The 13,951-nt window shown below is 34.0% G+C and overlaps 2 protein-coding genes across 3 annotated transcripts in view; both read right to left on the bottom strand.

Annotated features, from left to right (window-relative positions):
• Window positions 1-6,452, bottom strand: part of LOC100877049 (uncharacterized) — a 22,158-nt gene extending 15,706 nt beyond the window's left edge. Inside the window, exon 1 of the mRNA XM_012279929.2 lies at window positions 6,239-6,452. The gene's annotated coding sequence lies outside the window, so the exon portion shown is untranslated. The remainder of the gene's footprint in view (window positions 1-6,238) is intronic.
• On the bottom strand, window positions 6,359-13,720 carry LOC100876937 (G-protein coupled receptor dmsr-1). Of its 2 annotated transcripts, XM_076531379.1 has the most exons (5): window positions 11,813-13,720; window positions 10,191-10,437; window positions 8,623-9,024; window positions 7,035-7,243; window positions 6,359-6,819 (listed from the first exon to the last, which is right to left on the bottom strand). In XM_076531379.1, exons 1-4 carry the CDS (start codon window positions 12,134-12,136, stop codon window positions 7,038-7,040), a joined length of 1,179 nt encoding a protein of 392 aa, XP_076387494.1. In that variant the 5' UTR covers window positions 12,137-13,720; the 3' UTR covers window positions 6,359-6,819; window positions 7,035-7,037. The 2 variants fall into 2 exon arrangements, with proteins under 2 accessions (XP_076387494.1, XP_076387492.1); XM_076531377.1 differs by having other exon boundaries at window positions 6,359-7,243; window positions 11,813-13,719.
• Window positions 13,721-13,951: the final 231 nt, after the last annotated feature.

Here is a 13,951-nt window from a genome sequence, read left to right on the forward strand (position 1 = left end):
TTAAGGTGTAACAACGCAGAGGCGGTGAAAGTTAAGTTTTTAAAATATTAACTTGTACGTCGACATGACTATACCTGTCTATTCATTAAACGAAGTAGCGTAAGCTACAAGCATACTTGTACATTAAAAAGTTAGACTTTAAGACCCTAAAATAAATGTATAACTTTTAACGTTTCCTCCAACGAAAAATTCTTTAATTTTCATCAAATCTATACTTGAAAAAACTGGTGTTCAATATGAAAACAAAATGGCGACAGTGTAATAATTATGAACTTACATTAGAAATGAAATATCTAAACTATTGTATCAAATTATTGTATTTTTAGTATTGTAATATGATTTAAGAGAAGAAAAAGATTTCAGTCGAATGAAGTTTCAATGACGACTTAATTCTTTAAATAAATAAAGCAAGAGAATTGCTGATGTGAAACGCTTAAATCTGTCGCTAGCGCATGTGCTCCGTGTTCACGCATGCCTCGCGGAAAAATGGATTCCTTTTAACTGGTTTACGTGCGATCTCGTCTGTGCTATCGCGTCATCGTTCTCGCTTACGAGTTTGTACTTCCGTAGACCTCTCGTCGAAACGTCACGAATTCCGACGATTTGACGCTACGACGTACACTTATATGCGATCTTGGCTGCCAATCGATCGTCGCTGCCAGACCGATTCCCTCCTCGGTCATGAGACACTCGACATTGGCAACGTTTCACTCCTAGAATAACAAAAACCTTTCCAAAAACTGCCATCGTTTTTTTCAAACCACCCTATCAAAATATTGCGTTTGAACGTAAACACGCGTCCGGCATCGATGCTAATTAAACGAATAGATAACGGAGAAAATTATCGCGGCTAAAAATGAATCGCCGTAAACAGTTAGTAATTAATTTTCGCGGAAGGCGATATCACGTGTTGCCGGTGAAAAAAATATTGCGAACCATAATTTAGATTTTTCATTATTTTTCGAACTTTTTTTTTTATTATCGAGTCTAAGAATATTCACGAAGATCCGGAGAGAGAAAGGAAGGCGATAGTCGTATCTGACGATTGATGAAGAATTCTGGTAGGGGAAGAGACGAAAAAAGAGAGAAAAGAGAGAAAGAAAAAGGAGGCGGACAGAGATCGGGAGAGACCGAGGGTGGGGAGAGAAAGAGAGAGAGAGTCGCGTACCTAAGACACGTTATTCTTGTTCATTTCCAAGAATAAATCCGTAAGAATCCATCTGGTCGTACAATACGAGTTTCTCTTAACAAAATATGCCCGTTCCCTCTCTCCTCCATTTTGCAAATTACTCCTCAAATATATTAGATCCGATATCTGCACTTTGCCCCTTTTATTTTTGAAAGACTTTCACTGGAAACGAACAAATCTTATCCGAAGATATAATCTCTTTCTGCGAAACTCGTAATGTATTTACATTGCGGAGACTACGTTTGCAACGACGTGTAGCCGTGTAAGAATTTTTTAACAATTCGTCGCATAATGATGACCGTAGCCCAGCCTTTTTAAGTATGATACCTGGAAAAAGTGTTGCGCCCAATTCGATTTTAATTGCTTCTACAAACCGCACAAACGTTTCCTAAAAAATTTGTACACAGAATTCTTTAATGAATTCAAAATGGCTGCGCAACTTCATATAAAATAATTAATTACACTGTTGAATTTTACAATCTTCATAATCAAAATTTTACTTGAAAATAAAAATATATCATTTAAAATTTGATTACTGCACAAATATGTCAAATAAAATTTTGTAAGTTTTCCTAAATATTTAATCGTATCTCCAGCAGTTAAAGAGTTAAAGTACCTTGTAATTCCTTGTGCACATCTCCGTAACTATTACAGCTAGCTCAATTCTGTAAAGAGAATGATTGTAGTGCAAGGTCTAATGAGAAAATTGTTTCCAGGATCATTTCTCCACATCAAATCGTTTCGGAGATATTAATTTTTTAATAAAATGCTGATCTGGAATTCGACCTCGTGCCGGCGGAGGCCACGCGTAACCTCGAACGTCGTATTCCAAATTCTTTACATTTTATTAAAACATTAATATCTTTAAAACGGTTTGTCGTATAGAAATGAGCCGTGCATCAATCTCTTCGTTAAAGCCTCAGCTATAACTCTTTTTCTTACAGTAAGATACTAGCTTTAATAATTCCAGAGATATTACTATGGAAAGTAAACTGTTCATATTTTTACCTGAGTGTTCCTAAATCACTGAGGCTTACAAATGAAATATGCACAACGTATTTCATACTAGCTTTTAATGTTTAAATAGTATTTTATTATTTTTATTGTTACAAATTGATGGCAATTTTTATATAAAAATATTGAAAATTAATTTTTGAATAATGTACGCCATTAACTTGTTACAGTTTAATGTAACAAGTTATACATTTTAAAATACGTTAATATAAATTTGAAAAAATTATAGAATAAAGAGTCAAGGATTAAAAAAGAATATACCTCATTTATTTTCTTTAAGCATTTCAGTAAACTATAAAAAACAATTGGGCGTAATGTTTCCTTCCAGGTGTCGATACCTTGTAGGATAAATCTGCAGGGCTACTAACCGAAAGATCTATGATTTATGGGCCCCATGAATTTGAAGGAATACGTTCCCCACCGATGATACACGGTGCCTGAAAAAGGAACACCTGGCCGTGAGTCACGAGTTCGAAATACGTATCCTAGAACATCTGACGTTTCTTTCACCCCGACATTTGGTGTCCTTTAATGAACGAAAATGCTTCCGAGTATATTATTAACGCCAGAAATGCGTCCGTTCGATGACTAATTACTTCCAGCTTCAAAATGAAACATGAATTTGCTTGTATAATTATCTTTCGTTTCGACGAAAGTCGATATACATTCTGACAGTTAGAAAGAAGTTCTACAGTTGAAAGAAACGTAAAATCCACTGTTTCGACGGATTTCGTAAATTAGCTGTTAATACTCGATCCTGATACGTTCCAAATATCGGGAGAACAGTTTCCATTAAACGAATTCCAATACAAACGTGTATATAAACTTCTCGTTCTTCCAGGGTTTATTTCGGTACAGAATAACGTACATACATGTGTACATGCTTGTATGATAGTTTGTAATGGTAGGAACGTATGTTCGTAGATCACGCATTTCCAGAAAGCTTTTATACTCCTCGAACAATGGGTGGAGGCTGATTCCGTTATTAGGCACACAATGCGTCCCATTGTGCATTTATGGTGTCCTGGTGGGGGAGATTTCGTGGTAACTCGTCAGGTTTTGTAGAAATCGCATTTTTTTTAAGGTTGAACGATTCGAGCGTGACTTCTTTGAAACAGTTTCTATTTCGTGATAGAAATTATACCGACGTTTCCAACGTATATATTTACAACCGCATCGTTAAATAATAATTATAGGCGAAATATCAGTTTGAAACATCCGTTGAGCAAGCTGCATTTGATTCACAATTTTCCGCTTAGAAATTAAGAAACAACTAGGAACATAAGTATCTAGAAATGTAGGGATATCTTATGTATGCAGAAACATTGAAATCTGGGGATTAAGGTGATACTGCAATATCGAGATCTGGGGATATTATTATACTAGGACCTGGTGATAATGGGGCAATGGGTTCTAGGGATATTTGGCACTGGGTTCTAGGGATATTTCGACTTTGAGATATAAGGATATTTCAACGTTGGATTCTAGGGATATTGCAACATTAGGATCTAGGGATATTTCGACATTAGGTCCTATGGCTATTTTGACATGAGGTTCTAGGGATATTTCGACTTTGAGATCTAGGAATATTTGAACATGGGGATCTAGGGATATTTTGACATTACAATCTATGGATATTTCGACGTTGCGATCCAGGGATATTTTGACGTTGGAATATAGGGATATTTCGACGTTGAGATCTAGGGATATTTTGACATGATACTGATATCTAGGGATATTTCGATATTGGAATCTAGAAATATTACGATCTTGAGTCTGAGAATATTGGAATCTTTGAATATCGTAGTCTAGGGATATTTCGATCTAGGAATATTGAGAACGAGATATATTGCAACATCGGCGCCTAGGCATATTTCAATATTTAGAACTATATATATATTACGATAGTGAATTCTAGGGTTATCGTGACCTTGAGATTTAAAGATATTGCAATACTGAATCTAAATATATTGCAATATTGGGACATATGAATAATGCAATATGAGGTCTAGGTATATAGCGTTACTTCATCCTAGAGATATAAGGATTAGCAGAAACTGAAGTGTAGAAACTCCGGGCTTTAGATTCTAGAGATATAGTACTCTAGAAATACAGGAATAGAATGTTGATACAATATAGATACTTCACTTTTACAGTGTAGATTTCCTTCAATCTACTTGAAAACCAGTAATGAAAGTAGCTTCGTTGTTATTTCGTTTCTTCCGAAGTCATTTGCAGGACGTAGAAGAATGTTAATTTTTTTTGTGAGAACGCAAATGATTTTATAATGTCGCATTAGGATCGCGCGTAAATTAGAAAGGCAACCGAGGAGTAAGAATTATAGGCTGGAATCATAAAGGTGACTAAATAGAAACGAGCAGAGCCGAGGCGAGGCGAGCCGAGCCGGGCCTCGATCAGCGGTGGATCGAGGACTATTTCAGAGAGGATTCCAGGAACGTTTCAAACGGAGAAATCGAGAGACACGCTATGCTCCCATTTCAGCTGGTCGCATATATGGGCCTCATAGAGCCTGTTATCGTATCTGTTACCTTGTGGTAGAGCCGGCCATCTTATCAACGACAAACAAACTTCTTTATGACGATTACGCTCCATTCTCTCGAATCGACCTTTCCTCGAACCGGCTTAAACCAAGGGCACACCTTGTTATTAAGGTCGTGACAACCATTGTCCGAAATGCTTCTTATAAAACGCTGTTTTACATATTGTTATCGATCGCGAGCTGTTCCGAGAAAAATGAACTAATTGCCTAACATAAATTTAATTTGTTTACCATTCGAGACACCTGACTAATAACGAACTTGAATTATTCAAGAATACCTGAAGAATTTCAATCGAACACGTTATCGATATGGTTATTTTGCGACGTAGATAGTACTTGTTATTTTATAGAAAAACTAGTTATATAAAATAAAATTACTCATAAACAGTTTATCAATTATAAGTCAGTGACAAGTGGATTAAGTGACTGTAAAGTTCATGGACACAGGTGTGCACGGTATATGCACTGATGAAGTGTCTGAGATGCATATAAATTTGAATATATACAACTTCGGGAAATTGACAAATTCTAGGAATTACATTGGAATACTGCAATGCACTGACACACTAACACGTTTGTACACACTGATTCACTATTAAATTGTAACTAGTTACTGTCAAATTGTACTAGTTATGCCTTTCATCATTTGCAAAATATGGAGGTTTCATTGCCTTTTTCAATCTACAAATAAACATTTTGTGTAATTTCTAAAAAAAGTATTAATACCTGTTGAATAACACTAGTTTTATTGGTCATATATTAACACATTTTGGCTACAGATAATGATTCTGATTTGTTGATTCTTGGAATAGTGACAAGGAAAATTGATACCAATATATATTTAGGAATTACAGAGATTCAAGAATTATGGTATCAAATTTGTCAACTTTCATGATAATGATTCGGAGAATGTTAGGTAAAAGACGCGTACGTAATCTTGTTTGTTTGAATTGAATTTATTTCGAAGTGCATCACAAAGTAAATTTAATTACCGCGTTTAAATTCAAATTTAATTAAACATACTTGTCACAGATGGCCGCAAAGCATGAACTATTTTCTTCTAAATTCAATCGTAACCTAATGACGCAAAACGTAAAAACAGAAAAACTAAAAAACTGTTTCCTAACCTATGAAATATTTATCAATTACGATGAATAATTACAACGGTATAATGAATGAATATATTTTGCATATTGTGTATAAAAAATTACACTTTGATATTTAAAAAAGAGGAATATATTATTAAAGTAATTAATTCAAATATTACTTAGAAATTGCATTCTAATTAACACCATAGCGTCAAAAAAGAAAAAGTTCGTACATGAAAACGACATTTTTTTACGAACGCACTTTATAGTTCACACTTGTCGGAGAAACATTTTGTCGCATAAATTATTGCAGAGAGAAAGCGGACGTATCGGGAAATAGAAAATTTATGTAAAAATAAACATTTAAAAGGATAAAGTTGAACATACCTTTCACACTGGTTCTCGAAGCGTCTCCTTCTTCGGGCACAATTAAAACAGCACGATGCGAGTTTAACTTATGACAAATTTCACGAGCGTTATTTTATCGATAAAGTAACAAATTCAGAAGACTTTCACGAATTAGTTTTACTCATTTTACATTTGTAACAGAATTTGTGCGAAAAATTCAGTTCGGCGAGTATACTCTAGCGTCTTAAACGAATCTGTTCCGCCATTGCTGTTAGTTGTTAGTTGGCAAGACTGCCGATAGGGGCGCTCGAATCAGAACAAACGGAATTACCGCCAATTTTCAAATTCACGAAACGCACTCTCGGTAAAATTATAATATTTTTATTTTTTTTATTTACCTTTGGTCAAGTATCACTGCACCGTATACAATAAGATTATTCGTTAGTCATGTGTGGCAGTGTCAATTTTAAAAAAACGTTTCTTAATTCGTTAAAAATCGAATCATTGGTGTTATTTTGTAAAACATACATCGCAGCGTCATCTGTTAGTACAATACGTAATGTCTTATGCGCATCGTAGTCTTCTCACACGATAAAATCGAAATTTAAAATTGTAATTTGCTGTAACAAGTATAAAAAAATATTATAAACACACAATTTTATTAATTTTATTATCATATCGTTATCCTTAATGTTTATTTATAATTTCACATGTCTATTTATACTTTCCATACGAAACATTTTATTGTTAATGTTACTTACAGAAAAAGTCACAATCAGAACTAACATATTTCATTAGATAAATATCGCTGAAAAAAATTTTATCAATTCTTTACCAACTATACTTGCGTCACTTGTGTTACCGTATGATTTGTACCCGTGTTTCCATTGTTCTCTATGAAAATCTGTTTCCTAGTACTCCTAGGAAGTTTCCAGCTTTTACAGAAAAGCTCGTTAAACGTTTTTCTGAATTGTCTACTCATTGTACAATAAAGTATAAAATTTATAGCTGAATTGACAAGAGTTAACATATCGATAACGTCACCTAAAAATTATAAAATAGAATTATAATTGCACTAAACAGCTTTCGTTATTTTTATAGTTAAATTTTCGAAAATATCGGAAATGGTAGTCTATGGATTTATATTAAATATTAAATTTTAATAATTTTTGCATACAAAGATTTAATAATCGATAAATATTTTTTAGATATTCCGTTGTCGCGTTCATTGATGTTTATTCAACACATGCTTCTTGGCTTTTAAACTTTTCTCTCGGCTGCAGAGCGCTTTTAGTTCTGATACAATGGTCCGTGCAGCTTTTGTACCGAAGCAAAGTGACGATAACGTTCTTTTATAGAAGAAAAAATCAGATCAGAGGAAAAAATTAATTCCCGTGTAAAAAGGTTCACACACGTATACGACTATTTTTATTCTTAATTAAATATCGAAAATCGAAGCGACGAAAAATCGTTCGATGTTTATATAAAATCATTTTTAAATAACCATGGTACAGCTGCTATTCCGCGATACGTTTATGTAGTAAAATCGTGTCACTTTCTATGTTTCGAAACCGGCTATTCGATTTGTGCAACAGACTAATATTTTAAAGCTGCATGTACAGGCTTCGTTTTAAATGATTCTGTCAGGCGCAATGTAAGCTTCCATCGATTAAGAAGAATTATGGAGAGGAAGGAACTTTTTTTTGGTTTCGATTCAACGGAAACAAGCCAGGTAGTGCAAGACTTTTTCCGCGTTTCCTGTTAATCGAGAGACACTTCCGTTACACGCGAACAGGACCATTTTACCATAAAGTGCATTGGACGCAAACTGAGACTTCTCCATGGACCACATTTTAGAACCTTACTTTTATTTTTTGAAAATTGGCTGAGTTGCAAAAAATACTTAATATATGTACATGAAAAAAAAGCATCCATAACAGATTAATTAGATATCTTCAATATTTCCTTTGACTAAGAGTAAAACAAGTAAAAGATAGAAAACACAACATTTTAATTCACATCAAAACATTCATTCATATTATTCTTTTAATTTAAATTTGAAGTACTCTTATGGTTGGCTTTAGAAATGAACAGAGTTGCTACGAAAATACTCCGTCTTTCATAAACTTGAAAACAGAAATGTATATGGATTTAATTAAAAAACATGGACTTCTTGTGAGGTCTTATAATAATGTTACGCCTGGGGCGTCCAAAAGGTATAAATGCGTCCCTGCTCGCGCACGTACCAGCTACAATTATATTTCAATACCGAGGTAGACTTTTCCGCTAGGGTATTAAACTTTTCTTTTAAAGTACCGATGTTTGATAAATGTACTTCTTGAAACGGAACTTTTAGACAGTTGCATTTTAACGGTGAAAATGATGAGGAAGAAAGTTCAGCGTACCAGTATAAGTGTACTAACCCAACATCAAGTAACAAGTCCAGAAAAATCCTGGACCAAGAAGTACGCTAAAAAGTCCCAGTATTCCCTGGGGTAGCTCTGTCAATAGAAAAAGCAGCAAGACTGCGAGCAACATCATCGTGGTACGATCAGTTTGCCGTTCCTTTTCAACTCTTCGACAGCTTTTCTTCCTTTCCGAATTTTCCTCCTGAATATTCGTTAACTTTCGCCTCCGCCGTTTTGCCTCCAACAACACTTGAAGAAGTTTCAAGCTGACAATCGTTAGAACAACGCAAGGAAAAAGTTTTATTACGACACTGTAGATCCAGAAATTTAATTCTTTCAGGATATCATGATTTTTTGCCGTTTCGGATAATCGAACGAAATATAGTGTAACGTTTGTCGTGTTCTCGAGCGGTGAATCTAGAAAGACAAACAATTTCGTTTGGCAGAATGAATGCGAAAATAAAAGGGAAGAAAACAGAGTTAACCGAACGAAAATGCAGAATTGCATTCGCTCAGTTATTCTGACATATTAGTGTTACAGATATCTTCGTATGCTCGTAACTTTATAAAAAGAACATTGAAAATAATGTAATAAACTAGAGATTCAACGTGCAGATCTGTGTTAAGAAATTTAATACACGGTATCTTGATCTTTTTAAAGAAATATTTCAAATTTTTTAAATTCTTTACGAGCAATGTATTGCTAAAATATTGAAGGTATTTGTGCGTCCAGTCTTCTGTTACGCAGCCAGCAAACTTTTTAACTACTATGTTAATTAATGCTCGTATGATAGTTGCGAGCTATTCTCACAAAACTCATTAAATATATTATTCAATGTCTCGTTTACACACTAATGCGCAAAACATAGACTATGACAGAACTGAATTTCGAATAATACGGAAATAAACGAGCTTTCTTTTTCTCTTTTTAAAATGTACTGCGAATTGCTTTTTTATAAACAGAATAAATATTTCCATACGGTTTCAATCTTGCTGTAACGTTTGCCTATTAAAAGTTATTTTCCTAGATATTTTTAAACTGCAAAATACTAAAGCGTTTTCGTGGAAATATGTTACAATAGAAATGGAAGATTCCTAGTAATAGTAGGTAAATCTGTAGTAATAGTGGATTGCTAAAAAATTTGGAATTTGAAATTTGAAATATTAAAAACTTGAAATTTTCAGCTTTCGAAATTTCTAAATTTATAATCTATTTATATTTCTTCTCAATTTCTAAATTTATAATCTATTTATACTTCTTCTCAATTTCTAAATTTATAATCTATTTATATTTCTCCTCAATTTCTAAATCCTCAAGTCACAAAAATTTCCGGAAAACTCTAGAGCGCCCAGGGCACTCGATTTGTCCATCACTGGTTTATAACCCATTGCGCGAGATCCCTTGTATAACTAATTACGTAATAATTTCCTATCGAACAAATGCAAACGAGCTTTTCTAATTAAATAGTTATAACAAGACTATTGCATAAATGACACATGATTTACACAGACAAAAGTTTAAGATATTTTAAAAATGAAATATATTAATAAAATACAGAAATAAAAATTATGTAATTGCTTACCAATCAGACTTTGATTTCGATTGCTTACACTCATTCCGTTGGAATCTAAGATTTCTACTTGCTCTTTCACTTCGGTCGTGATGTACAAGGGTACACAAAGCACGGGACAGAAAACGTACGCAATAAAAATCGCAAAAATAGTTCTTCTGTAACTACACCACTCTCTGTTTTGTTGCGGCCTTGCTACCGCCACGTATCTCCACACGGCCAGTATGAGGGTTAAACAAATTGAAATGGTATGACAAACCTGTGGAATAATTGAAACGTCAAATACCTAATTTACAACATCCCAATTTTCTCCTTCCGTATTGACAAGCTTATTCGCGAAGGAAAACGTTCCGTGAAACAACACGGAACTTCGAGTTGCTTGTCTTGCTCTCAGTAGCTGTTACTACTCTCGTTAAAACAAGATTGATCAAGTCGTCAGTCCTTCAACAACGTAGAATTACAGTAAAATGAAATAGAACTAAATTCATGTCTTGTCGGACTGTGCAATTTAGCCTTTAATTAAAGAAGAAGGAAGATCCAGTATGTTGGATTGATTGGTTTTCAAACATGTAGGTCAATCCTCATCAAACAACGCAAGGAAACGAAGCATCCGGAAGAATGCGATGAACCATAAATACCGAAACGACTTTGTAGAACGACGATATTGCAACCAATTTTTTTCTTAAACACGGAAATTTGTTTACAAACAAGAAATAGCCTGTTTGGCGCGTTGATAACTGCGGTTTATTTACTTGGACAAATTTCGTTAACATGATAATCCTTTAGTTTGATTTATGTGCACTCGCGAAATTAGCTAGGGATTAGGGTGGACCGGACATCGTATCTTGTATTAGTAGTAGAATTAAATTTCTAACTTTTCAAATTTACAGCTAATTCACGTGTCTAGCAAGTTAAAAATCAAATAATGATAATTTCATATTGCTAAAAGATTCTTAAATTTTGTTCTAAATTTAAATTTCTGTATTTTCAAATTTCTAAATTAAAAAGTATTGTAATTGTTATTTTGAAAATTAAAGACTTCTTAATTGTTAATGCAAGAATTTTTAAATTCTCAAATTGTTAAATACTAAAAGCTTCAAATTACATTTCCACATTTTCAAATTTCTAAATAAAAAAATACTGCAATTGCTATTTTCAAGCTTAAAGATTTTACTCATTCTTAATGCAAGAATTTTTAAATTCTCAAATTGTTAAATACTAAAAGCTTCAAATTACATTTCCACATTTTCAAATTTCTAAATTAAAAAATACTGTAACTGCTATTTTCAAGCTTAAAGATTTTATTCATTCTTAATGCAAGAATTTTTAAATTCTCAAATTGTTAAATACTAAAAGCTTCAAATTACATTTCCACATTTTCAAATTTCTAAATTAAAAAATACTGTAACTGCTATTTTCAAGCTTAAAGATTGTATTCATTCTTAATGCAAGAATTTTTAAATTCTCAAATTGTTAAATACTAAAGTTTCCAAATTATGAATTTTTCAAAATAAAGTCCTAAATTCTGGAATTTCGAAATTTCGTACGTGTGATATGTAGTTAATGGTAGGGTTAAATACGTTAACGGAAGGACTCGAAAAATTCTAATTATACGAATGTTTACACAGTGTTACCTGGGCAAAGTTCGAGTGAAACAGCACGAAGATAGTCCAGCCGTAAGTAAATGTGTCTCTCCTGGATCGTCGATACAGATAAAGATGAAACGCGTAAGGAATGTAATCGATCATTACGAGTAAATCCGCCACGGCTAATCCTGTTAAAATTATATTCGTGGGCGATCGCATTTCTCGTCGGGTTAGAACGAGAATATTCAGGATATTCGCGATCGAGCCGAAAATGCATACGAAAAGAGAGATCCATCCGTGCAACTGGGAATAGTGCGAGTGAAACGAAGACAAGTTGCAAACGTAGTGGCTGGATGAGGTGTTAAAATTCATGATTCTTTTCAACGTATTTCCTTTTTCTTCCTGTTGCTTCTTTTATCTTATGAACGGGCGACCGTAAACTCTATTAATCTTCCTCGATGTCCGAATGACCGGTACAGGGCAATAATTTTAAGCGAAATGTCCCCGGCAATCGGGAAGACACGTTGCACACGGGAATTCTTTAAATATTTTAAAACTAGTCCGCGAATCTTCGGCCGACAGTTTCTATCGTAAATTTTACCCTACCGTGAACTTAAATAATCAAACCGGAAAGAATAGACGTTTGGTATTCTTCGAGTGAGTCTGTTCAGTTTCTCGGAAAAAGATTCTTTTCGTATTTAAAAATACTTTAACTTTTGTTTATATTGCTCCTGAAATATTTTTCGAGTAATTGTCTTGAAACTTGCAACTTCCAGCTCGATTACTTAAAAATTCCTGCCTCTTTTCCGCTCGATCTTCCAGGAAATATCCCTCGAACTTCGTTTCCACTTCTTGAAAAGTATTCCAGTAAAGTTTGTTCCTTTATCCTCAACAGGTTCTCAGGAAATGGTCCTTTATCCTTAACGATGTACTTCGGACAGAGAAAAGTTGCGATTCCGCGTATCCATCAACCTCATCAGGAATGTTTCCTTTCAATCTTCTCAGACGAATCGGAAAAACACTACCTTTCTTAATAAATTCAAGGAATTCTTTACATTTTACCTGTCTTGCTGTTTCTTTCGTTAAATTTACAATTGCATATTAAATAAAACGCGCGCAGACTCTCATCGTTTCTTTTTTAATTCGGTATATTAATTTCAATTGTAAAACGAACGTGAAAGCGGTTGCAGTAATACGATAAACACTACAGCGAATTTAATTTCATTTACGCAATTGATACAATTTATTTGATACTTAGCGGTCAACGATATTTGAACCCGAAAGTCACACTAGTGGATGCAACTAGAAAATCTCAGAAACACCAGCGCGCTGCGACGTCGGTCGAGCTAGTGTCGTCGCGACGTTATCGCTCCTCCAACCGCCCCAAAATTTTAACGCAGACGCAGATCATTTCTCCCGCTTTTTCTTCCTTCCCCCTATTTCATTTATCATTTCGCTCATTTAAGTGCTTAATTAATTATTCGGTTATTTCACCCTTATATTGTTTTTGTCGGAGCTCATTCTATTATGCTCGGAGAAAATATACTTTAAATACCAAATGTTCGGTGAAAAAAGAAACTGCAATCCTTTAATGCCATGCTATGTAAAGCGATATTTCAAAATATATGAGTGTTTAACTTTCGGCGCGCTCCGCTTAAAACTTTGACGACAAAGCGAATAATTAATCACGCCAACATACGTATATAGGAAACGTATAGACGCAGGTACAAGCATTATTGAAATATGAGAACACAGCTGCCGATAGAGTTTACGGGTCAGGAGGCAAATGTCTTCATATGCGAGTCTTGCTATATGGCCATGGACAGAGTTGTAGGAGCGGAAAAATTGTGTAATGAGGGATGTAAGTGCAACTCCTTCCTCCAGCGCTTGATTGTCAAGGTCCTTCTAGCGAAAATTCTAAATTTCCCAATTTGAATATTTCTAGATCTGCAAATTTGAATGTTTATCAATTTAAAAATCTCAAACTTCTCAATTGATAAATATCAGTTTCAAATTTTGCACATTTCAACATTTTTAAATTCTTAATATCTAAATTTGACTATTTGAAAATTTTGCGGATTACAAATTTAATGACTGATCTTTTAACAGTTCATAAATTACCTTGCGTTTAGGGTGAATTTTTAAAATTCTGTATCAACTATTGGGTCGCAAAAGCGATCGACTTTG

This window comes from Megachile rotundata, chromosome 4, assembly GCF_050947335.1.
Source record: "Megachile rotundata isolate GNS110a chromosome 4, iyMegRotu1, whole genome shotgun sequence".
Taxonomy (NCBI): domain Eukaryota; kingdom Metazoa; phylum Arthropoda; class Insecta; order Hymenoptera; family Megachilidae; genus Megachile; species Megachile rotundata.

Excerpts from the sequence above, each read along its gene's own strand:
- LOC100876937 (XM_076531379.1), bottom strand. The coding sequence starts at position 12,136 with ATGAATTTTAACACCTCATCCAGCCACTACGTTTGCAACTTGTCTTCG. Across the intron at positions 9,025-10,190 it reads TCGAAATCAAAGTCTGATTG|ATTCACCGCTCGAGAACACG; the intron begins GTAAGCAATTAC and ends TTGTCTTTCTAG. Across the intron at positions 7,244-8,622 it reads GACTTGTTACTTGATGTTGG|GTGACGTTATCGATATGTTA; the intron begins GTTAGTACACTT and ends TATAATTTTTAG.